Genomic DNA, 24,950 nt, shown 5'->3' with positions numbered 1-24,950 from the left:
TTATCAGAAGCAGAAGTTATTTCTCCAGGTCAGTAATTACTGGACCTACCTAGACTGGAAATGAACACAGAACAGATTTTCATGCTTCCTTATCTGTGCTCCTTGAAAGTGTTTTGTTTTGTTTTTTTCTTTTTTTCAATAAAAGCTATTTTTAAAATTAAGGGGAAACAAGTCATTGACCTGGAAACTAATTACATTGCTTGAACTCAAGTTTTGATTTTTGTTTGTTTTTAAGAAAAAGGAAAATTGTTAGTTAAAAATACTACTGAGAAACAATTACTTGAGCAGCTGGAAATTTTGTACTGAGGTGATGGGGCTGTTTCAGTGCATTGTTGGTACAGAGCTGATGCTGCCCCCTCATTTCAGTGCAGTGCAAAGTGAAGTTTCTGGTTGTAGTTATTTAAGTGTCTCTGCTTTTTTAAAGACAGCCAAAATGATTCTGAGGAAACAATTCTGTGGGATTATTGTGCAAGGAAATTATAACAAACCTCCCAGAAATGTGGAGGGCCCACAGGTTGTAACTGTGCCTGACAGAAATTCCCCGTGTTCCAGCTCACTCTGCTATATGATGTGGCACATGGGGTACAATTAATGCCTTTGTGGCACATGGGGTACAATTAATGCCTTTGTTGCCTTTAATTTGTTCATATTTATCTGTCTTTATCCCTCTCTTGAAACAGTGCAAGTCTGATATTGTTTTTCATATCACTGATAATGCCAAATTATTTGCTTCTAATGACACTGAGGAAATTTCTCTTCTGAATTTTTCAGAAAAACCTCAACACTCTGAAGCTCTTAAATTTCAAGGAAAGAAATGTATATTTAAAATGATAGAAATTGTTAATAGTGGTACACATTGAATTGTCTAAACAAGAGCAGGCCAGATGTCCATCACTGCAGAATGAAGTTAAGCAGTTGAATTTATTGTTGAATCAGTCAGTTTCTGTGTGATGTATTTGATAATTCTCCTAAGTTAATTAGTTCCAAGCAGATATTTCATGGCACTATGGCCTGGCTGTAAAATAATGCAGCTGGGTTGTTTTCAAATGGGAGAGTCTTCTTGTGTCATTTTTCTACAGCTTTAAAAAATATCTGAGTGTTATCTGGAATAAGGCTAAGCTGGAATTTCTGTCACCCATTTAGTCCAAGGTGATTATTCCAACTTGAGAACGTCAACAATTACCCAGTACTCATGTTTAATTAGTAAAAGGGAAGCACCTGTATTTTTAGAGGAAAAGACTTCAGGATTAGACTGTACAAATTCAGGTCGTAACAAAAGACAAAAAGGAGCATATTATTCATCCTTGGGGAAAATCAGTCACTGGATGGGCTCCGTTCACGGAAAAAATGCAACAAATAATTCCTTTTGCCTCTGGTCCCTGTGCTTTTGTACTGATGCATATCAGTAATGATGTTTACAACTGCTTGGTCTGTCCAGCAGCAAAACAAAAGAATTAAGAGCACTTCTGGTGATTAGACAGACCCGTGGCACTGCGGCTTTAATATCTCAAATTTTACACTTGACATATCATTGCTGACTGAAAAATGAGACTTTTTATTTATTTTCTTTAAATGGCTTTCTTTAAACCACCATCTGGTTGAGGCATTAAAACAGTCAATATTGCTCTAAGAGTTTTCTTAAGACCTTTCTTTGGCTGTTAATTGCACATTTATAATTATGCTCTTACAAAAAGATAAAAGAGTTTTGAAGGATTATTCTTGGCAACAGACCTGAGGTTGAAAACCTGCTGGTTTAATGTGTAAATTATAACGTGTGCAGTTGTGAAGAGTGGTTTTGTGAAATGCTCGAGTAAGCTCAAGAATCTGAGAGAGCTGTCAGAGAGTTTGCACTCGTGAGGGGCTCATGTTCATTGCAAAACAACTCATAATATGCTGTGCCTGAAGGCTGAATGAGCAGTTTAACTTAAACACAATCACCAACTTTCTGGAAGACAGATAAAGGAAACAATTGTTCCTCCAGCAAACTTAGAGAAATGAAAAAAACAGCCTCACTTTGATGCCTGTTTAAAATCATTAATTTTCCTGTAAGTTAATGTAAATTGAGGATTAAACAGAAACTGTTACCATCTGACCCTTATAAACTAAACTTCTGTGTGGCTCATCTATTTGAAGTCAAATCTATCCATACATCTAAACAGGAAACTGAATGAAAACATTTTTTCGTTTCATTTCCTATATCCTGCAAACTTTTTCAAAGCCTATTTCCTTTTAAAACTTAGGCTGCATGCTTATAAAGCTCTTTTTTTTTTTTTTTTTTTCCCTCCTGTGAGCATAAACTTAACCACCAGTTCCTAAGCAGGGGATTAGGAGGGGGTGATCTCTGGACACTTAAAGTTTATCCATCTGAAAATGTTTCTAAAGTACCATCTTTGCAGATGGTTTTGGACTGTGGGAGGGATTCAAGCTCTGGGATAGGGTACAAATATTGTAATTGTGATCAGTTTGATTTCACAACTAAGTGGCAAATGCTGGGGAGGGGCTTCTGGTACCCTGATATAATAGGCACTTGCTAATATGCTTTTAGCAAGAAATATGACAAAATTCTGATATAATGAATAGAATAGAATAGAATAGAATAGAATAGAATAGAATAGAATAGAATAGAATAGAATAGAATAGAATAATCTGCTTCCCTAGTTTTTTGTCCCTGCAGTTCACCCAAGTTAGTAAATAAGCACGTTGGAGGATTGAGGGAGCAGAGGAGCACAGAACTTTGGAATTTGCCCTTGTTGAGCCAACAGCATCCAAACAAGATGCTGCAGGTCGCAAGTGTCACCTTCTGCCCAAACTCTGTTTCCCTTGGTTTTGCAGTTCATTAAGCAGTAGTTGTATTCCTTGTATAAAATCTGAGTATCTTGGGCTGGTCTGGTGGGAGGGGACAGCAAACTTTGTCATGTTAGAGCAAGAGCCACTTGCATTGAAAGAAGAAAAGGATTCTTTTAGCAACTTTCAGGGTAGTAAGATAGGACTAAAAGGAATTTGGCTCGGGACCAGATAATCCTCTTTGTTGATGTTAAACCGCTGGCCACAGCAGTGATTACAACATAAGAGTACAAAAGAGGCTTTATTTATAATACACTTTTTCTTTCATGTTTCCAATCATAAAAATAAATATGTCTTATTAGAAAAGAAAAAAAATTACTTATTTACTTGTTTGCGTGCTGGGAGGCATTAAATATTTCCTTTTTTTTCTTTAGGGGAAGTGTGTCACTTGCATTTAACTCCGATAAAAATGAAGGAAGATAAAACTAATTTAATTTTAGAACATAATTTTTTTTATTTGTTGAACAACTGTTTTAAAATGGGTAGCCTGCTGTGAAAGAAACAAAGCACTTCAACAAAGCAGGAAATCAATAGCCACAAGAAAGCCTTAAGAAAATGAATGCATCCAGTGAGCAAGTGCCACAGAAATTACTTTCTGGTGTAAGAATGGTAATAATGGAATGCATATGGAGGGGATGAATAACATGATAGAAATACACATAGAAAAGACATGTTCTCCATTTCTAGTTATAAATAATGACCTCTGTGTTCCAGTATTTAAACTTTGAAGGGTCTAGATGGTGACTTTCTTCCTGATTTCCCCACCCCCCAGTCCTAGGTAAATATTTATGCTTGCAAAATTTAGTAGGCTGGCCGCCATGGAAACGTATGTCTTTCATTTATCTCCAGGAAATCTGGTTCCAAACACTCTTTTACTTGAATTCTTGCAGTCTTTTCCAGCAGCCTTTAAAGCAGCCTTGAGTGAGGAGCAGGAGTTGAGTGTGAGGTGTGAGTGGGATTCTGTGGCAGTCATGGCTGGGCTGTGTTTGCCCAGGGCTGGATGGTGCTGGGAGCTTGGAATGGAATTTTTGGGAGAGTCAAACCCTTGGGGCTGAAGGGAAAACTTCAGAGACATCAACAGCAGGTACAACTTGTCTGCTCAGCTGTTGTGTCTGCTCCAGAACATACTTGAGTTCAGGAAATCCCTGAATTTGGGAATAACTCGTGCTGCTTTTCATGGTCTGAGCTGCTTTTTCTGTAGTTGGCTTCTTCCAGTTTTTCCCAATGGTGTATGAGAGGGACATTTGTTAAACGACTTGGTGTTTCTCAGTGGGAAATGATCTGTGGCTGTGGTGAGAAGGTTCCTTGGTGTAGCTGTTGATGGAAAAGCAGACAAGCTTTTGGTCAGAAAAGGATAGAAAAACAAGCAGTATTAGAGGCTTATTATGAGCTGAGAATAAATATTCCCTAAATCTGTTACCTCATCTTGGGGGAGAAAGAGTAAACCTGGCAGGTGGGGCAGAGGGAATATCACCAAGAAGGGAAGGAGGGATGCTGTGATCTCTTAGGGCAGGGAATGAACCCCAGAGCTCACCTGCAGTGGGGAGAGGAAGGAGATCCCATCAGCTGGGGTGTTCATGGTCCCATGGCTCTGGTACCCAGCTGAGATTACTGAGTTGCAGATTCTTGCTGAAGCACCCCTCTCTGTCAGCCCTGAGCTGGCCACATTTACAGTCAGAATTCAGTGGGATTTGCTTTCAGACATTTCAATTATCTGCTGTGATGGAGGTCCCATCAGGTAGAGTTTCTCTGTGTGTGCATACATGTCCACAAAATAGGGAAAATTTCTACATTCCTGTAGGTTAAGCCTCACATAACTGATAACACGTCTTTGGTTTTATATATTCTATTAGCATCTTTTCAAAATATGGAAATTTTATAGACAAAATTGTAACTTTGCCAGAAATTTTCCTTCTGCCCTTTTATTTTCTCATGGTCCTAAAAGTCTGGGCTTTGTTGTGTGAAAAATCCTTGTTCTGCTCTACATCTGCAGCAGAAATAATAATGTTGTCTGTCCTGGAGCTAACAAATGAAATGCCAGCAGTCACAAAATCTGGAAAGGTAAAGGGGAAGCAGTGGGGCTGTGTCCCTGCATTTCTGCCTGTGTAATTTCGTGCTGCTCCAGGACCAGCAGCAAACTGCAGGGTGTTTTCTGTGCAGTGGAGTTCAGCCCTCAGGTACTTTCTCCTGGACAGAATCACCTAATCATAGAGGCTCCTTTGCATTGCTGGGAACAATCCCTCCTTTCATCATGGACATAGGTGCAGAGGACTGCTTCTATGTTCTTTCATTTATTATTCTTTGAAAGGTGAATTTCTGTTTTCTGCCTTTGAAGAGTCTTTGCCAAGATTGTGAAAACACCAAAACTTGTAATGCAGTGATTAAAAACAGTTAAGGCAAGAGCAGTTTCCCATTGCATCAGCCTGCAAATTGCTCTGACAGCCCTGTACCACCCCAGCACAATGCACCCCTGTTAGGGAATTAAGATCAGCTCCCCTGGGTTACGTGGTACTCAGGGCTGTAAATACATCAGGTCTTGCTCTTGGGTTTGTGGCCAGGGATAATAGGCTTAAACAGTCACATTTTTTACAACTTTCATTGAATGGAGACTTACTGAGATACAGCTTAGTGGAAACCAGTATTTCAAAACTCTTTTACTGTAATACATTCCTCTAAATTGGCATTGAATTCAGATACAGGTCAAAAATAAAGCTTGGAAGGGGCTGATACAATTCAGACACATGACATGGTTGTTTGTAATAGATGGTGATTCCCTCCTTGGAAATTTTTGTGGATGAATGTGTAAAAATTAAGTAATTCTAAAAAAAAAATGGGACTGAATTAACTTGTATGAAAGGAGATTTATGGCTCCTCAGTGTCCTGGCATGTCTTTGCACAGGGCTGGAGTGTGTGCAGTGATTCTGTCTGTGCCCTGGGCAGCATGGAGCTGTGCTGTCCCTGTGCTGATCCCAGTGCCTGCCTGCTCATCTGCTCACCTCAGTGCTGAGCTCTCACACACAGGTGGAAAAATCCTAAAAACCTGCTCAGTGCCTTGGTTCCACCTGCTGAACAGTCCGATACTTCAAGAGATTAAAAAGAAAGAAAACCAGTCAGAATGCAGATTGCACAATAACATTGTCTATAATCTGCAATGCTTTCCATCTCTGACTGGATCCAGAATCCAGCAGAGCCATCCAAGCAGCTGAGCTGAGCTTTGCAAGGCTCAGAATAAACCTGGCCTTGTCTCTGGCACTTCCACGTTCAGTTTAGCTGGACGTGGTGGGGGAGCATTGTTTAGACAACAGATCTGTAATTTGGATTTGTGGTCTGGGTGTGTTGTTAGTGGCACAGCTGCAGCCTGGACAGGCCCCCTCCTGCAGGGTTTGGGCAGAGTGGGAGCAATGGGGATGAAGACACAGCAGCAGGAGCTTTGTGCCCCTGGCTGTGATCCATGGCTAAATGCGCTGTGTTCTGTCTGTGCCAGTGCACCTCCATGCCACAGTTACTGACTCCATGCAGTTCTGTTAAATTTCTGTGTTTGTCCCTGCATCTGCTGGAGTCACACTTCCCATTTCCTCACTGCCACACCCTTAAATTGAGCTGGGCAGTGTGGAACATGGATCAGCCTCCAGCTTGTCTGCAGCCATGAATCTTCCCAATTCAGAAATTTGGTGAGCTGTCCCCCTTTTTTCTGCGGTCTTATTTGACAGGAAAAAAGCAAAACCAGGTATGCTGAGGTACTGTTTTATCTGCAGGCACACTCATAAGTAATTAAAGAGTTATTTAAAGTTTTAAATCTCAACTAACCAAAACGCTTCTTTTTGGTTTTAAACTTACTTTGTAATGCCTGGTTTCAGAAATAAGCAATTAAACTTCGTTAAGTAAGAACCACTGTCGTGACAACTGAATAGAAGGAGTTCAGGTAATTTTTCTGACTGTAGACTCCAAGTCAGGTTTTAGTTGAGTACTGGATTTTCACTAATTGAGACTTTCTAGGATGAACACAGTGATAATGTGCTACATTCCGTTCTTAAAGTTATAAAGTTATAATATTCCACTGGAGTCCCAGCTCTGAGCATCTCAGTACTGTTAGGGAGTGGTTTTTTGTTTTTTTTTTTTTTTCCCTAACAGTGACACCAATCACAGTGACAGAGAAAGTTCAGCTCTGCGATACTTTAGAACAAACTCCCACTGATGTTTTCTCTTTGGACAGTCCTGCTGGAATTCCCTGGAGAATCAGGTGGAGATGATGCCTTGTGAAGGCTGGCCTAGAACAGAGACTGGACAACGTTAAAGTAGGGATTTATTAAAAGGCCTCAGTGGATACACTCTGGGCAGCACAAGAGCCCAGCCAGGGCTGCACCCAAGGTGAACCAAAATGGTCACAAAATGCACGAGTGGTCACGGGGTCTCTCCCTTTGATCAGTTCTGCTCCATTTGCATATTTGAGTTAATTGTCCAATTACAGGTTTAGGTTATGAACTCCCATCCTGCTTGTTTTTCTCTCTCCAGCCCACGGTGTTTGTGCTCCTGGGCTGAGGTTTGGGTCATTTGTCCTTGGTCCCCAGTTGGAGCAGGAACTGTTTTGTCTCCCTGCTCTGTGCCCAGAGCTCACCATCCCCTAACAAGAAGTTCAGAGTAAAGCAGTGTACACACTAAAGCAGCACAGAATCTGAACAATATGAAAGCTAAACCTGAGCTGTCAGGGAGGTTGTGGAGTGTCAGAGCCCTTCTGCACATGTCCTGTGTGCCCTGGCAGGTGAGCAGCGCCTGGTGTGGGCCCTGCCCCGAGCGTTGCCGTGGGCACCAGGTTCTCATCAGCTCCAACAGCTTCATGTATGATTAATGTTAATTGCCCATTTTGCATGGATGGCTTTTTCCCTGCTGCTGAATTGGCTCCTGTTGCCTTTGATGTGGCTGGTGATCCAATGTCCTGCCATGGCCAGACAAGTGATCAGTTTGCCAGCGCCGAGAGCAGACAGAATCAGGTTGCTGCGGGGTCAGGGTTTGCTTCTCTCCTTAAACACTGAAAGGTCAGGCAGAGTTTAACTACCCCTGGCATCTTTGAAACCTTGTAATAAATGCCAAAGCAGGGAGATTATTTTAACTCCGTGCTGCGACTAAAATTCTGAGGTATCAGGGAAGAATTCTAACTCATCAGGATGTTACATTTATTGGTGAATACTTCAAAAAGTACCTTGCACAATCACTAGGGGGTATTTCATGATCTTTGAAGAGACAAAAAATTTCAATTTCTGGTTCCTATGCCAGTTGCAGGAAAGTAACTAAGATTGAGGGTGTGTGTGTGTTTTATTTAGCTTTTTTAAGTTGTGTTTTTCTTTTTTATTTACGTCTGAGCACTTGCACCACTTACTGCCACTATTAGCAGGGCAATTTACACAGTGTGTCACACAGTACTTCAGTATTTCTCCTTTAAGCCTAATAAAATATGTTGCTATTGAAGAAATCTGTGATACATATGAGAGCTTCCTAAATCACAGGACTAGCATATTTTTGTACCAAATAGCTCCAGCCTCATGAAATCAATAATTAATTTATTAACTGGATCTCTTTTGAAAAAAAAAAACCCCAAAATCAGCAGTCCTGGTGAGGCTGCCTCCTGCCAATTCATAAATAGTTGATGACAAAAATGAAAAAGTGTAGAAGTAAAATTCAAATCTTAACGATCAAAGTATTGGGTACCTCATCTATCACAGCTTGGAATAAACATATCACAGAAAGTGTCATATCTCATTGACACTGCAAAACATAATGCTTTCCCTTGTTATCTAGCGAGCTGCCAAGGCTACAGAGTTTATAGGCTGCTAAGATAATGTGCTGCTGGTAATCCACTTCACTTGCAGAAATATGAAGTACTGTTGAAATATATTTCTACTTGGTTTATTCTTTGCTCTCCAGAGGGTAGGATGCTATTTCAGTTTCTCTAAAGAAGCTCAGAGAATGAAAAGCAAAACATCAGGATAAATTATGCTAAATGGTGGACTAGACCCCAGAGGAAATCATGCTTCTGTGGTACAGTATTCCTCCATTTATCTTACAAATGTTACATCTAATGTTAATTTTGTAAACGGAAAGCATTCAAAGGTCCATCTGATCCTTTTAATAATAGTTTTAGTGCTATGGTGTTATTTGTCAAAGTCCTGCCATCATAACTAACTTTCCTACTTTTGGCAGACCATTCATACAGAAAATATTTTGGGCTACTAATACATAACATTTTATTTCACAAAACACAAATAACCTAGTAATTACACTCCAAAACTTAACAAATAATTGCCAGCAAGCAATTACCATTCAATTAAAGAGTAATTACATGGTTATTTGTGCCCTGTAAAATAAAGCATTACTGAAATCAGTAGTGCAATCAATATTTTAGCAGAAACAGGATGCTGCAGTGATGGACCTTTCAACCTGTGCTGATTAAATTGTCATCCAAATAACAGTTTCCTAGTTAAATCACCACATGTTTATTTGTCTTGATTAATATGCAAATTCTCTTCTGATTCTAGTAAATCTCCTATATTTAAAAGCACAAAAGTAGAACACTATCATACATCAGCAGTGATGTGCTGCATATTTCCACTGATTAATTACATTTACAAAGCATTGATGAATTCGTGGATTTTTGAAATTCGGTTGTCTGTAATGAGCATAAAATAGAGTTACAAAAGATGGAGCTGATCAGTAACTGTAAGAAAGTCACAAAAATAAAATATTACTTCATATATTGATTCAAATTAAAAATACTTGTGATATCAAGGGAATATGTAAAACTTTGAAAGAAAAAATAATAAAATTAGCTCTCAACAGGAGTGGAAAATAAAGAAGAAAAGAGACATTAATGAACAATTTCTCAGCATTTTCCTGTATAAATTTCAACTGTCAAATATACTGCTCAAAATGTAATTTATTTTCTGACAAATTTAATTTCAACCAAAATTTAAAAAATGAACAACATTCAGATTAGTTCATTTTTCTCTTTCAAGAGTTAGTGATTTTGTGGGGCTGTGGTGGAGAGGATGACAGTGATGACTTTATAACTGTGGTGCAAATGCAGCTAAAAACCCAAAACCTCCAGTCGTCCTCACTTTTAAGTAATTGGTGACCTAAGGAGTTTTTAGGTTTGAGAAATGCCAATCAAATGTTAATCAGTAGTTATTTTATTTAGTAAAAATAATAAATTTCTTTAAGTTATACCTGGGAAGGAATATTGTTCTTCTGTTTTAGCCTCCATGGTTTTCACTTGGGACCATAATTTTTGGTTTTTTAAAAAGTTTTTAAAAGATATCCGTAAACTAGAAGTTTCTGACTGAATTAATATCTAATTTAGATTTGAGTAGTTTTCCATTTACAAGGATCTATTGATGGCAAGTACAAAATTTGTGTAGAGATTTTAGATTCTCAAAGAAATGCATTTAAAATTGTTTGAAGGGAATTGTTCCTGTTTATACTTCCTTTGTTACCAATGAGGAAAAGATTTTTCTTGAATATGTAACTTTCTTGAATGAGAGAAAAGAAAACGTGAAAAGAAAATGCAGTAAAAGTGCAGGGTGACAAAAAGATGAGCAATAATATTAAATAAAGTTAATATTTATATGCTAATGCTATTAGCATTTATATGCTAATACTTCCATAATCACAAATTATGTCTTACTCTCCCCAAATGATAATTCTGCTTGCCTTGAGTTTGCTGTGCAGTGCTTTTATAATCAATTTTGGCTGAATGTGGAGGTTGCATACATTTGAAATAGTGAAGGTGAAATTTGGTGGATTTCTAGAGCATGTGGGACAATAATAGGGGATTTTGGGGGCAATGTTGAGTCACAGAGCAGTGACATTCCATGGCTTGGTGGTGCCAGCAGCACATTCACAACAGAAAGTAAATCCCATAAAAACCTTACATCTACTGGTCCTGTGTGCATATCTTACTAAAAACCCAAGACTTTGAGCAGACATTTGTATCCTCTGTGAAATTCCTGGTGTCATGGTTAAACAGAAATGGCAGAAAATCTGTTTGTGGCCCAAAGTGGAAGCGTTTGGACTGAGATTTGTCACATCCTGTGAGTTCTGCTGTCCTCCCAAGCTGAAGCTGTTGGTTCCTGATGGTGACACATCTCTGGGAATATCCAGGGAGCCCAGCTGGATTTTTGAGGTTGTGCTGTAGTGCTGGGGCTCTGGGATTCTTGTCCTTGCTGGGAAGCAGACACAGGACACTGGGAACTGCAGAACTCAGCGTTGCAGACCCAGACAGGTCCTTGCAGGTGTGCCATGGTCAGCTGGGAGCAGTGTCCAGCTTTTCATTTAAAAGCTGAGATAAAATGAGAGATAAAGGACTTGGGTTTTATTTGAACAGATTCAGCTGGGAACAATTCCATTCAGATTATCATGGCTGTAGCTGTCAACCCTGAGTCTGGGCCCTAGGAGTTCCTGATTTACAGGAATACTTCCCTAGGGTAGAAGGACATTTCTTGGTCTTTAGTCCATCAGTTCCTTCCCCAGGAGGACACCAAGACATCAGTCCCCAGTCCCAGAGACACCAAGTGCTGAGTTTTCCCTTGCCTGTGTGAGGGAGGATATAAATACTTCCAGGGTCCTGGAAGGGAAGGGAGTAAGCTTTTGATGTGAACTTCTCTTCCTTCACCTCTTTGGCTTTCCATGCAGGTCAGAGCTCGGGCACAGGTGTCACATCAAGGTGTGGAAACACCTTCAGCTGTGCTTTGCCCCACCTGTGTGCTCAGAGCCATCAATGTGAGCTTCTGTCAGGGCACAAACTGCAGAACCAGGGCTGGAACTCCACAGTCTCCCCTCCTCGTCCTCGAAAAACACAAATCATGACTAAAAAGTCTCTTTGTAAAATTTTCTAAAGCTGTTTGCTGCGTTTTGAAAATGTTTTTCTTAGATTAATGCCAACATATGGAGTTTTCTGCTAAAGATTTGTTAGTATTTGAGCTCGGGAAGAAAATGTTTTGTTGTTTTGTTGATTGAGCTCTTCCAGTGGAGAAAGCTGCTAATTTTAGCTGGTTTGTAAGGTTTTTTCAGAGACAGTAAGTGCCAGCTAAGCACTTACACATGCCTGTGGATTACAGGCTCCTGTAATTCAAAAGAACAATGATTCCTGTTTGTTCAAAACCCCCACCTATCAACCTAACGCTGTCTGTTAGAAATTTTGTTATGCAGGGGATGATTTCAGCAGGTGATTTTAATAGAGAATGCATGTGTGCATCAAACTTCCCCTGGAAATCAAATGCTCTTATTTTAGGTTTACATTATTACATCCCAGCAGCTCTTGTAGCTAGCTTTACTGCACAGCCATCATAGTATGATAAACAACTGAAAGCATCAAAAAGAAAAATGGAAAAAATACTGAATAAAATGAAATTCAAAATGGACAAACCCGATGCTAAAAAGAGGGGGGGAATGGTTTTATAGAGATAAAATAGTAAACCAAAAAAATGATTTTGTGCTACTTTGATGTACAGTAAAACAAAATAACACTAGCATGGTGTGAAAAATGAACAGGTTAATGGTACCTCTGTGGAGTGCTGCTGGAAGTTGTCTTCATTTAAATGCAGAGTTTGTCGTGCATTGATGGAGGGCTTTGCCACTGTAACTTGATAGAGTGAAGTTTAACTTAAATTTCTTTGTGAACTAGAAGTCATTTTGGAAATGCTTTCTATTCAAACCTCATTCATTGTTGCAGCTTAGTTATTTTATACAGTGTTTCACTCTATGTTGTCAAAAGCTCTATTATTCAACAGAGTAAAATCTGTTATGACCAGAGAGAAGCAGCAATACTTTTCCAAACATGAGGAGGTTGCATTTTTATTAGATGGCTTGAGGAAGAGTCGATTCAAATGGGTTTTTTTGGCCTGTAAATCTGTGTTATGATGGCAGTGGAGGATGGGGACATGTACACACACTGATGGAAGGGGTGAAGGTGATAGCTGAGAACAAGAGTTCAATGGAGCCAGTTTGTAAAGGGGCCTGGGATAATTTGGACTAAAATTTGCATTGATAGTCCACAAACTGGTGAGTTTTTTGGCAGGTTGGGCTAACACTTGTTTGATCTGTAGTAGTTAAACCCACCAGTCAGTCTGTGAAGGTAAGTGGTGATCTTTGCAAAGCTCAGGGTTGAGTTAATGCTGCCTTCAGGAGGAGGCAGGTGCCTGCCATGGTCCAAAGCAAGGTTTGGGGTGATGCATTCAGGGTTTCAACTCCTCATCTTCTCAGGACATCCCAGCCTGTGATGTTCTGTGTTCAGGTGCATGGCAGAGACTGTGGAGCAGTCACTGCTATAACCCCTCTCCATTGAGCCCCTCTGAGGTCATGGAATCCTTGGATAATGGAAAACCTTACTGCTGGCTCCTGTGACACCCTGCAGTTCTTCCCTGTTTAACCAAGCGATTTCTCCCTTTTTATTTGTCCTCGGCTTCTAATATTTATTGTCTCGTATTGCTGATAGTTCACGTATTTCATACAAATCGATGTTGTGTTTGGGAAGCAAACATTTCCCCAAGAAAACCTGGTTGTGTTCATGTGTGCTCTTGTGCCAGCAGCTCCCGCCCAGGCCGGCCCCCGAAGCGCTCACTGGGAGTGGCGATCCAGGAGAACGCGCGGCTGCTGCCCCACGGCGTGCCCGGCCTGCTCTCGCCAGGCCTCATCTCCCCCACAGGTAACAACCCCCCAGATCACAGCCTCATCTCCTCATGCTGCACAGTGGTTAAAATAAATCACCCCTCAGATCACAGCCTCATCTCCTCACCCTGTACAGCACTTAGAATAAACCACCCCTCAGAGCACAGCCTCATCTCCTCACACTGCACAGCACTTGGAATAAACCACCCCTCAGAGCACAGCCTCATCTCCTCACGCTGTGCAGCACTTGGAATAAACCACCCCTCAGATCACAACCTCATCTCCTCACGCTGTGCAGCACTTGGAATAAACCACCCCTCAGAGCACAGCCTCATCTCCTCACACTGTACAGCACTTAGAATAAACCACCCCTCAGAGCACAGCCTCATCTCACGCTGTACAGCACTTGGAGTAAACCACCCCTCAGAGCACAGCCTCATCTCCTCACCCTGTACAGCACTTAGAATGAACAACCCCTCAGATCACCATCCTCATCTCCTCACACTGCACAGCAGTTAGAATAAACCAATATTGATCCAACTGCCTTGTCCTTCAGGGCTTTTGCAGGCTTTACCAGAGGTTATGCTATTGGATTTTTTTTTTTTTGTGAAAACTCTGTTTTGCTGCTGCAGTGACTGAAATGTAATGGATTTGTAATTTAGTTCTTTATTAATTGTAATTTCCTTACAGGAAATTCCATTAAATGTGTTATTTTAGTAAAAGCAAAAAAAAAGCACAAAAAAAACCCAAGCCAACCTGAGAAGCTGAACTATTGTCTGGGAGGCCTGTAAGAGGCATTTCTCCCTTTGAAATGCATGTGTGTTTTAGTTCTCGTGGGATCTGAGCAGCGTGGCTAATGCCTGGTGTATTGTAACCCCATTAATGTCTGCTGGGGAGAGACAGAGATGCTTGTAGGAATTACAGAAGGAACACTTGAAAAGCAGATAAGTCCACGTTGCCACAGTGCATTGTGCTTTAATAATCTCCTTTCAGTATCATAAAGTGAAAAATCAAGCATGAAAATATGTGGAATTATAAACATAATTTAATGCATAGTATTTAATTTCACTTCATTAATTTATTAATAGAGTTTAAATTAAATCTTGTGCTATCCTGATGAGTGTTTTAATTTTTTATTAATTGCTGTGTGCTAAAGGTAAGTTGATTTTCATAATAAAGCTATATTCACAGGCTGTATTTATAAAAGTAATTGCTTACATATTCAACAGGCTTAGCAGTTGTAGGATTGTTATCAAAATCTGGTCTAAATAAACTGTAACTCCCTAATAACCAAACACAGTGAAGTGTTTTGGAGAATATAAAGTCGTAGAATATGCAACAGGAAAAGCAGAATTCAAAAGATCCTTGGTGGGAGTGGAGTTCCATCTCTCCTGATCTCACAGATCACTCTGCTTGCAGAACCTGTGCACTGCAACCAAGGGACACAGAGAGAGCTTTGATTCCCCTGCAGCCCCAGGGATGTCACAGGGAACCTTCCCTGTGGAAAGAGGGAAGGAGCATTCCTAAACAATATTTACAGCAGCCCCAGCTGGAGCAGTTACCAAAGTATGAAGGGGCTTGGCCAGAGCCATGTGCCACAGTTGGGTGCTGCAGCTTTAGGCACTGCTCATGTTTGTGACAGGGACCCAGAACTGTGATTTCCCTCCTATATTTAATAAATGAGGGGTTTTTAGTATCTCTGCCATGTTCTCAGTTCAGGAATTCAATGGATTCTTGTTCATGTTACTGCTGACAGACAGGAAAGCACAAGAGCCTCTTGCATTGATCAGTTCTTCTCTGAAATCCAGAATATTCCATGTCACTTTCCACTCCGTGTGTGTGTGTGTTTGCAAATAGGACACCAGACTGCCATGCTGCCTCAAACTGGGAAATATTTTAGGATGTGGCGTGTTGGGGGTGCACAGTGAAGCACCACAGACACATTCTGTGTCTCACAGATATTTTGAGTAGCACACAGTTTGAGCAGAAGATGATGAAGTTGAATTTCCAGGCTGTTGGGAGCTGTCTGGAGCCTGGAGTGTGAGTGGGCTCTATCCCTGTGTTTGGCACAGGAGGGGAGGTGTGTCTGGGTGTGTCTGTCGGGGCAGCCACTCCCTGACCCCAGGAAAACCTTGGGGAGTCCCAGACAAAGTGCCTGGACCAGCTGAGGGGGCTTTGGGAGCAGCTTGCAGGGGAAAATGCCCATTTCAGAGCATGGTGGTGTCACCAGGGGCTGCTCTGAGGTGGCCCCAAGAGCAGCAGGACAGCTCCTGAGCTGTCACTCAGGGCCACAGCTCCCCAGGGCTCCTGGGGCTTTTCTTGTTCCTAAGGGAAGGACAGGGCAGAGCTGGGGGAGACAGCCAAGGTACCAAAAGAGCCTCTTGTAAACTCCCCAGGGATCTGAGCTGTTCTGGCTCTGGATGGAACTCCCAAGAGCTGCATCTGTACCTCTCTACACTCAAATTACTGATTTTGCTTTGCTCTGGGTGCCTGCAATACTTCAGGATTGGATTCTTTCCTTTGGCTGAAATAAAAACAGAATAGGTTTTAACACTTGTTACAGAATAGAGGTTTTCCTTCCAGATTTCCAAATGGTGCACAATAGACTGGAATAAAAGCTGCTCCCAGCTCCCATGTGGATGTTTGGGTGGCTGTGGGAGGGGAGCAGGACCAGGACTGAGGAGATTTTGCAGCACGGCAGGGTTGGGTCCATCCCTTCCAGAAGAGCAGAGGCTGATAGGGAGGCAAGACAGAGCTTTTACATCTTGAGGACTTCTCCGGTTACTGTCCCCTCTAACTGCAGTGCAATTGCCTGAAGCATTTCCTCTGGAAGTCTTGTCCTTGATAATCCTTGTGTCTGATCTTGCCCATTGTTCCTACAGCACAGTTATGCAGATGTTAATGTCAGTCTGCCTACATTATTCTAATTAAAAAAAAAACAATCACTCTTCTTACGTGGCTCCCTCATTTGCCATGTCCAGCTTAGTTGTTTCCTTCATTTTAGTAACAGGCTCCCCATCAGCCAATGCAGCATGATTCACCCAGCATTGCATTTTTTCATTTCTGCCCCCTCTCCAGGCTGCTGTCAAGGTGCAGTGCAGGCAGTGGGGTCCAGGCTGGCTCTGGTTAGATGGATGGGTCTCCGTTGTGGCTGCAGAGCTGGCAGCTCTGTCTGGAGGGGGTATTACACAGTGATGATTGGTAACTTCCTGCAGACTCAGACGAGCCATCTGTGTTTCCACTCCTTGAAATGTGCTGTTATTTTCATCACCCATTTGGTTTGTGTCAGCTCGGTTTACATGGTCATTTTCACATAATAAACAGGTAGTTAAATTAGGCACACTGCATTTCCCAGTGTGGAGGGGATTTTTTTGACCTCTTGGCACAGCCAGCTCCATCTACTCTCAGACCTAAGGAACTTGTGAAGGAGCTGCAAGTGAAGCCTTGACCTTTTGAAATGTTTGTAGGTACTTTGCACCTTGGGGGAATGGGAATATTTGGGTTACATCTGGGTTAGTGCTGTGCTGAGAAGGATGAGGTGGTGTGTGTGGGATGGCCACCCTGGGGAGGGCTGAGGAGACACAGGAACCCTGCCCCGAGTGCATCCTAGAGTGAGCACTGTCCAGTTTATGTTAACTTAGGAGAAAGTGTTTTCCTTTTTGTATTGGTGTAGGAAATGTGGGAACCAGCGTGGTGCCCCTGCCTGCTGTGAGGGCAGAGCTGAAATCCTGTGTGTCACAGAGGGGTGGTCATCAAAGGCTCAGTCCTTCAAACAATGCCGTGGGATGAAGTGACATGAACAAAAAAAGGGCTTTATCTTCTACTAATGTACAAGTCTTTATCATCAGTGTATCTTAACAAGACAGCTGGGACTTATCTGGGGAGTAGATTCTCAGGAAGTTTTGGGGTCTGAAGCATTAGTTTGCTGTGTGGAGAGAAGCTGAAATCTGTTACATGATTGAAGCCAATGGTTCAGCAAACTGTTCATATGGAATGAAGCTGAAGGAGTGGTTGGATCTTTTGATAGTTATCTGTGCAACCCCAGTCCTCCTTCCCCTCATTTAGGTTGTCCTCAGGAAAGGTTAGAAAACCACTCTGCCTTCATGGCAATTTTTTGTCTGCTCAGTCTGTAGAATGGCTGTTCTTAATTTCAAACAAAACCCAACATTTTGGGGCTGCTTCATTTTGTCTTCAAGGTATTGTAGAGGGTGGCTCATGGAGGAAATCACCCTGTCTCTAGAGCTTAGTGAGATGGTGGTGCAGGGCACAGCAGCTGTGTTTTGGGGCAGTTTTTGAGGCAGTGGGATCTCTGTGAGTGCCCATGGCTGTGTCCTGCAGCTGGAGCTGGCAGTCCTGAGAGGGTCAGGGTGATGGCATGAGCCTGTTGGAACATCCCTGTTGGCTTTTTGAACTGTGGCAGCCTGGCAGGGCTGGCAGGGGCCAGGTGGGGCTCAGCAGAGGGATCCCAGTGAGGATTTAGGGCAGGGGGACAGCAGAGGGATCCCAGTGAGGATTTGGGGCTGGGGGACAGCAGAGGGATCCCAGTGAGGATTTGGGGCTGGCAGGGTTCAGCAGAGGGATCCCAGTGAGGATTTGGGGCTGGGGGGTCAGCAGAGGGATCACAGTGAGGATTTGGGGCTGGGAGGTTCAGCAGAGGGATCTCAGTGAGGATTTAGGGCAGGGGGACAGCAGAGGGATCCCAGTGAAGATTTAGGGCTGGGGGTCAGCAGAGAGATCCCAGTGAGGATTTGGGGCTGGGAGCTGCTGAGGGCTCAGCACAGGGATGGCAGGAAGCCTGGCTGGTGGGGAAACAAGTGAGAAGAGGAAAAAAGTCATTTTCAAGTGGGTACTCAGGAGGAAACCACCTGCATTTCCAATGTGTAAGATAAACTGCTGTTTTCATTATCAGCTACATTAGTTTCACCCCTCTTGAAATGATTCTTCTTTTATTTCATAAGCAGTTAAAATAGACTATCTAAACTCTGTCTAGAGTTTCTAAGAATGCAGTGTTTAAAATATTGACTCATTTGTACAGATACAAATACTTTTTTCAGAACAGTTTTGTCTTATTAATAGTTTAAAGAATCTGTTGTGAACCTTATAGTTTCAGGTAATTAATAATTCAGTGGAGTTAATATTTTAATAGCTGCACCAAGTCACATCATTGTGGGACTCAAATAGAGCAGCTCACAGGATCTGGTAACTTCTTGTGTTCCTTCAGCAGCAGCAGCCTCTCAGTCTTTGTACAGCAAAGGGATGATAGAACAGGATTCTCTGCAGTCTTTGGGCATTTTGATGTGTTATGTCCGTGTTGGAGCAGTGAAGGAGCCTGGAGGCTTTTGGGGTCTCTGGTGCCCAGTTGTGTTTGTCAAGGTGGGCACACATCAGCCAGCACAGCCTGTGGCAGCTCCTGCTGCCAGCAATCCCACAGACCCTTTCCTCACTTGTTAATTTAACTGAGCATTTCTGTGTGTTTACATCCCATTTCTGTGGCTCATTTCACTGTTTACAATTACCCTTTTTTTCCTTGGGTTTTTTTTTCCTTTTTTTTTTCCGTAGTCATACGTGACATTTGAAAGTTCCATTTATAATGAGAAACATATGCAGAACTTTGTCACTGTTGGCATTACCTGGCTTGGTAGAAATTATTATTTTTAATCAAAGGCAAACACGCTGATTAAGGATGCCACAACACTCCCCTGCCTATGGGGAACATTAACAGTTTATAAATTGTTCTTGGTGACAATTCAGTAGTGAATTACTTTGATATATATGGCTAATAAATTAATATGATTAAGTTAATGAGTAGTACAAGTGTTGCCAAACTCCACTCGTCGGGATTTTAATGCTGCTCCACATTTGCAGCTCGAGCTTCCCCCTGTGGTGAGAGGATCAGTGCTACCTACGCACTGTCATTGTGATAAATGGCATATCCCACAGTGCCCTGCACTCCATCTGCTGTGTCCCCAAAATGAGAAATATTTTATACAAATCACACACTCAGAAGCTCAAAGGACTGTGGAAAGATCTATTTTTTCAAACAATAATAAAAATGCATACGTCTCTTTAGCAACTCTTCATTTTTACTGTCATAATGAATGCAGATAGATTTGGGAAATGAAAGCTGGTGTGAGTTACATAGGAAAGTTATCCACTGCTCAGTAAAGCTGACAAATAAGTTACATGTGCGCTCTTTCATTTTATCATGAAATGTTCTTAGATAAAAAATGATGTTAGAACATCTATTTAACTGGATTTTAAAATTAAAGACCATGTGTGCAGCATGATTGAGTACCACCCATCTCATGGCAGCAGATTTCTGTGCTGAAGGGAGCCTGAATTGGAGTGAATGAGGAATGCAGGATCATATCATTACTCTTTTAATACAGCCATTCACTAGAGTTCTGATAATCTGAGAACTATACTTGGTGAGTGTGAGTCACTCAGTTCCTCTCTTTCCTTTTCTCTTTTAGTACTATCTTTGTTCAAGAATCCATTTTCAGTGTCTGCTCTGTCGGGTGGGACATTACGTTTTTGACAAATGAATAGCTGAAGCTGTTGAGATTTTGCTGAATGGTTAACCTTGTTGTAAATTTAATTTACACTTAGCCTCGGCTACTAATTACTGTCCAAGAAGTGTGAAACTCAGCAATGTACTTTGATTTTTATGCATTTGTAAAAATTGCTTTGGAAAATTAATTCTTCTGAGTTCCTACATCTTTGAAGAAAACAAAGTTCAGTCAGGGTGGTCACACTGAGAGAATTAAGCCTGTATCATCTTGACACTCAGGGTAGGGCTGCACTGAGCTTGCTTTGATTTGCAGGTGGAAGGGAAGCATTTGAAAAATGGCTGGAGTGTCACAGAGTTAGCAAAAGCAGTGAGTTTCCATCTCTCTGTTTGTGGCACCCATGGCATTATTTTCCAGCAGCTTTCCTGGGAGTGTCCTGTCCACGGCACTCTGGTCTGGAGTGATCATCAGGCCTCTCTTCTTCTCTCTTCAGCTGACTTTGAAACCTTCTTAACTCTTTTAAGTTATTGTTAAGAAGTGCCTTGAAGTCATAAATAGCATCAGGAAGTGTGAAGGATTTGCCTTCAGCATTCCCTTTTTTTGGAGGACTGTTTTGGCAATAACACTATTATAATTGAATTGGTTTTGTTAGGTTTTATTTTCCTTTACAGTAACTTTGATAAAGCTGAACAAATAGTTACCAGTATCACAAACAAGTGTAGCTAAATGCGTCTCGTTGTGTTTGATTCCCACACTGACTGCATTTTCTGTATCCAGCGGGATGTCAAAGCCTTGTTAAACTCAAGTTATCTAAATTCTTAATTCTGTGACTTAAAACATAGTAGGTGCAATTTTATCTGGAAGGATAATACACCTCTGGTTGCAGAAAAATACTGATCCATCATCTACTTGCAGTGCTAAAGGCTGCTATATTTATATAAATAATAATGTCTTGAAATGCAGCTTTCAGATCTGCATTAGATTGGAGTAGTGGGGTTTCCTACAGGAAAGTTTTATAAAACTGTATTTTGACAAAATTCTTGATAGAACAGCACTGGTGAAGTTGTGCAGGAAAAAGGAGAGAATAAATCTCGCTGGATTAAAAAATAAACACGAATTGTCCTTAAATCCAGGTGCTTCCATAGTTCTGGCCAGGTATTGAGTGCTTCCATTGTCATTTTAAATGTGTTTGTGCCCTGGTCCTTGTCCCATAGATGTGGAAATGCTTCAGTGTGATTTAAGATCAGCAAACAAATGATTGATTCAGCTTGGATTATTGGTGTCTTAACCACAAGTGTTTTCCTTGATCAAGTGTTAACCACAAGTGTTTGCTGCTCCCCACAGAGCCTTGGAGAGCAGGTTCTGTGAGGGTGCTTTGCAAAGGATGCAGTCAGTGCCTGATGCCAGGGTCACACCTTGGCTGGACTGGGGTCTCCTCCTGCACAGGAACAATGTGCAATAAAATGTGATGCCAAGGGCTGGCAACGAATTAGAATTTGTGGTGAACATGAAGCATGTCTTTCTGAGCAGTCTGAGGAGGTGCATGTTTTTATTTGGAATCAAGAATAACTGAAATAGATTGCCCGATCACTCTCATTAAGTGAGGTTGTGGTAGGATTTCACTGGAAATGTGTTTGTGTTGGATAAACTGTTTTAGTTGCGCAGTTTTATAAAGGTTGCATAGTTGCATAGTTTAGTTGTATAAACTGTTTTATCACAGGGGACATTAATTGGTGTAAAGCAAAACAAGCAGATTAATGAGTGCAGTATTTATTGTGCACCATCCTCTGCTGAACCTCTGGGTTTGCTGGTGGCAGCTGCTGTTGCTGATCCTCTCTGAAAGGTAAATGTAGGGCTGCAGTTCTGGAGGATTCAGTCTAGAAACCAAATTCATGCTGAAAATCCTTTGCAAAAAATTAGAAATTCCTCCAGCTACCGACCTCCTGTGACTTGAATATGAAAAGCTGCACTTCAGAAGGAGAAGCATTTTATATAATACATGTCTGAATATAAATGACAGACTTTTTATTAGGAAAAGAAAGCTTTTATTAAAATATAATGATCTACATTGTTTTTATGTAATCTAATGAATTACAGTAAAGGCCTGAGAAATGAGCTGGAAAAGGTAGAGTACTCTCCCATGAAAGCAAGCTATGATAACCTTTTTGTAATTCTTTAACATGTTGAAAGAGTATTTCTACACAGACTTATTAAATTAAGCAAGGTCACCTTTTCATTTTATTAACAGAATTAGTTTCCCAGATCATGGACTTTGATTCTGAAAAATGTAGATGAATCATGCACTAACATATGTCAAGTAGAAAATTGGTTGTGAAATGATAAATACTTTTCATGAACATTACATCTTTTTTTTTTACTGTTGAACAATTGTAAAAAAGGAAAATGCTTAATTGCTGGGTTTTTTTGCATTTGCATATTGACTGGATGTGAAATAATAATATTAATAACAATAACAATAATAATAACAACAACAATAATAACAACAACAATAATAATAGTAATAATAGTAATAATAATAATAAATTCTTCTAAGTGGATTATCTCTCCTGACTGGGTCAGTCTCAATCCAATATTTGCATAAAAAGAAGAAAATATTCTCTTCCATAGCAATATAACATTTTGTTCCTTTGACATGCAGTATACAGTCATTACCCTGAAAGGTTAGCTGTAAATAATAACCAGTGAAAGTGGGCATATGCCTAAAGATGAGCACATATATTACATTTACCAGTCTGACCCCAGTTCAGCAAAGCAGGAATAAAACTGACATCATGTCATGCAAGTTGTTTAGATGTGTTCCCAAATCTCTGCCTGTATATTACAGTCTTTTTATATAAGATGTGTGAGGAGGACAATTAAATTTAATGGATGTTTCATAAATTTAATGTAAAATCTGCTGTAATTGTTCATAAAGAATTTCATAATCATTCCTAATTAAGAAAAAAATGTCATATATATTTCTAGTCCCTTGCAATGACTTTATTTTTTCTGTCTTTGCCTTTGTTAAAAAAGCAGCAAAGCAGAGGCTCTTTGCTGGGATATGCAGCAGAACGGGGGGAACATCCCAGCAGTAGCCCCAAGCTCTCTGTAAGCAGGGGAGTGAATGGAACAGGTAATTTTCATGGTGCTTGTGTGGTTTCACATACAAAAAGGCAAATGTGCAGCTGTAGCTGGGTCTCACACCAGCAAGAAGCTCCTGGTCCTGGTGCTGGTGCTGCACTTGGCTTGGCCCTGGCAGCCACAGAGCAGGTGACTTCATTACACTGAAATCAGGCAGAAAATGTCCTTTTCTGGCCACTCGAGTGAATCAGTCAAATTATCGAGTGGCAAAACTAATTCTGTGCCTTGGGCCATCAGAGCTGCCACTTCCTATAAGTCAAGCCTTCCCTTAGTGTGAAATTGTTTTTTATTTTATTCTCTTTCATTTATTATGCTTATTTCAGCTTGGTGAATGTGAATTGCCCAGCACTCCAAAGCTGTTTCAGATGTGCAGCCTCCTCGTGCCTGGCTGGTGAAACTGGACTGGTTTTCTTTTAAAGAACTCCTGATCTCTTATGATCTCTGCATTTAAAGTAATAGTTCACTTTTTCAGATGAGAACTCAAATGAGGAGAAGAGTTTGAATATGGTTTTAAATTAACTAAAAGTGCATATGGCTGAGCTCCTGTTTTAAAAGCACTTACAATTCAGATGGGTCACATTTTTAAGAACTAGAAATATATCTACAGTGAATTGTAGGCCATTAAGTACTGGGTAATTGGAATGACTTTGACAGAAAAAATACTCCTTTGGAAAGCACTGAATATTGTTTTCCAGCAGTAAAATACTGCCTTCAATTCTGCCAGAAACAGAGCTGAGATGTGCTGAAAGCACTCATACAGGTGATATACCCTAGGCAGTAATTGGGTGTATAATTCTGTCCAAATGGCAATCCCTCATCTGACTGTGCCCTCTGGTACACAGCATTAACATCTTCCAATAAAAGAAGAGCAAAACATATGGAGGCTTTTATTTCAAGCAAAGAAAAATCAAAAAGAATAATGAGGATAAAAAGCAAAGTGCCTGTGGTGATGGACAAGGCAAGTTGCAGGGGAGATGCTGCAGCAGAACAGCAGAGCAAAACCAGCCTGGAGGCACCTCCCAGAGGCACCAGATACAGCTCCTGTGGGTGCAGGGCAAATCTGGGAGATGTGCATGTAAGAAATGCTAAAACAAAGAGGAGAGAGCAGGGAGATTGCCTGGACTGCTCACACAGGGCTGGAGCTGATGGGTGGAAGGAAGGGGAAAGGAGGGGAGGTTGAAAGGCTCACCCTGTGATGGAGATGGATGCCTTGCTGACAGTGTCAGAGCAACAGCTGCTAAATCTGGGAGGCACTTGAAAGAGCCTCTCCATTTTGTTAGGTGTGGGAGTCAGGAGGTGATTTGGGCTAAGAACACCCTATTATTCAAATCCAGCTGACCCAGACAAGTTTGCCATCTCGCAGTGGCAATTCAGAGGGCTCTGCCTGGTGGGTTCAGTACCTCCCTTGTCCTGTGGACTCCTGTGTAATATATGGATATATTAATCTTGAGATTTTTTCCTGAAATTCATTGGATTAGTCAGTGTCAAGCTTCAGAAGGCTGGTTTATGTTTGTAGCTGGGTTAGATTGCTGTAAACTTGTCAGCAGAATCTCTTCTTCAAACCTGTTAAACGTCAAGGAAATGCACCATGAATTGTTGTGGCCTTCCTGTTTTGGAACTGGTTCATTACAAATTTTAATTACAGATAATATTTCTTCAGAGTAGCTTATCAGTCTACATTAGCTAAGCATGAGTCCTAATCCTGTTGAGAATTTGTTCATTTATGGGACGTTTTCACTGTAGATTGCACTCAGGAAAATATCCCGGGAAGAGATTTTTTGCCCATTACAAAATAAAATT

At 41.1% G+C, this 24,950-nt stretch overlaps 1 protein-coding gene across 6 annotated transcripts in view; it reads left to right on the top strand.

Annotated features, from left to right (window-relative positions):
- DACH2 (dachshund family transcription factor 2) overlaps nucleotides 1-24,950 on the top strand; it is a 235,752-nt gene that overhangs the window by 101,339 nt on the left and 109,463 nt on the right. For 4 of the 6 annotated variants that reach the window (XM_058032808.1, XM_058032806.1, XM_058032805.1 and 1 more), the window contains exon 2: nucleotides 13,419-13,537. In XM_058032808.1, the coding sequence (XP_057888791.1) occupies nucleotides 13,419-13,537 (119 nt within the window). The remainder of the gene's footprint in view (nucleotides 1-13,418; nucleotides 13,538-24,950) is intronic. The other 2 variants (XM_058032807.1, XM_058032804.1) reach the window with 1 other exon arrangement.

This window comes from Melospiza georgiana, chromosome 12, assembly GCF_028018845.1.
Source record: "Melospiza georgiana isolate bMelGeo1 chromosome 12, bMelGeo1.pri, whole genome shotgun sequence".
Lineage (NCBI taxonomy): Eukaryota > Metazoa > Chordata > Aves > Passeriformes > Passerellidae > Melospiza > Melospiza georgiana.
This window is presented reverse-complemented; position numbering and strand designations above follow the sequence as displayed.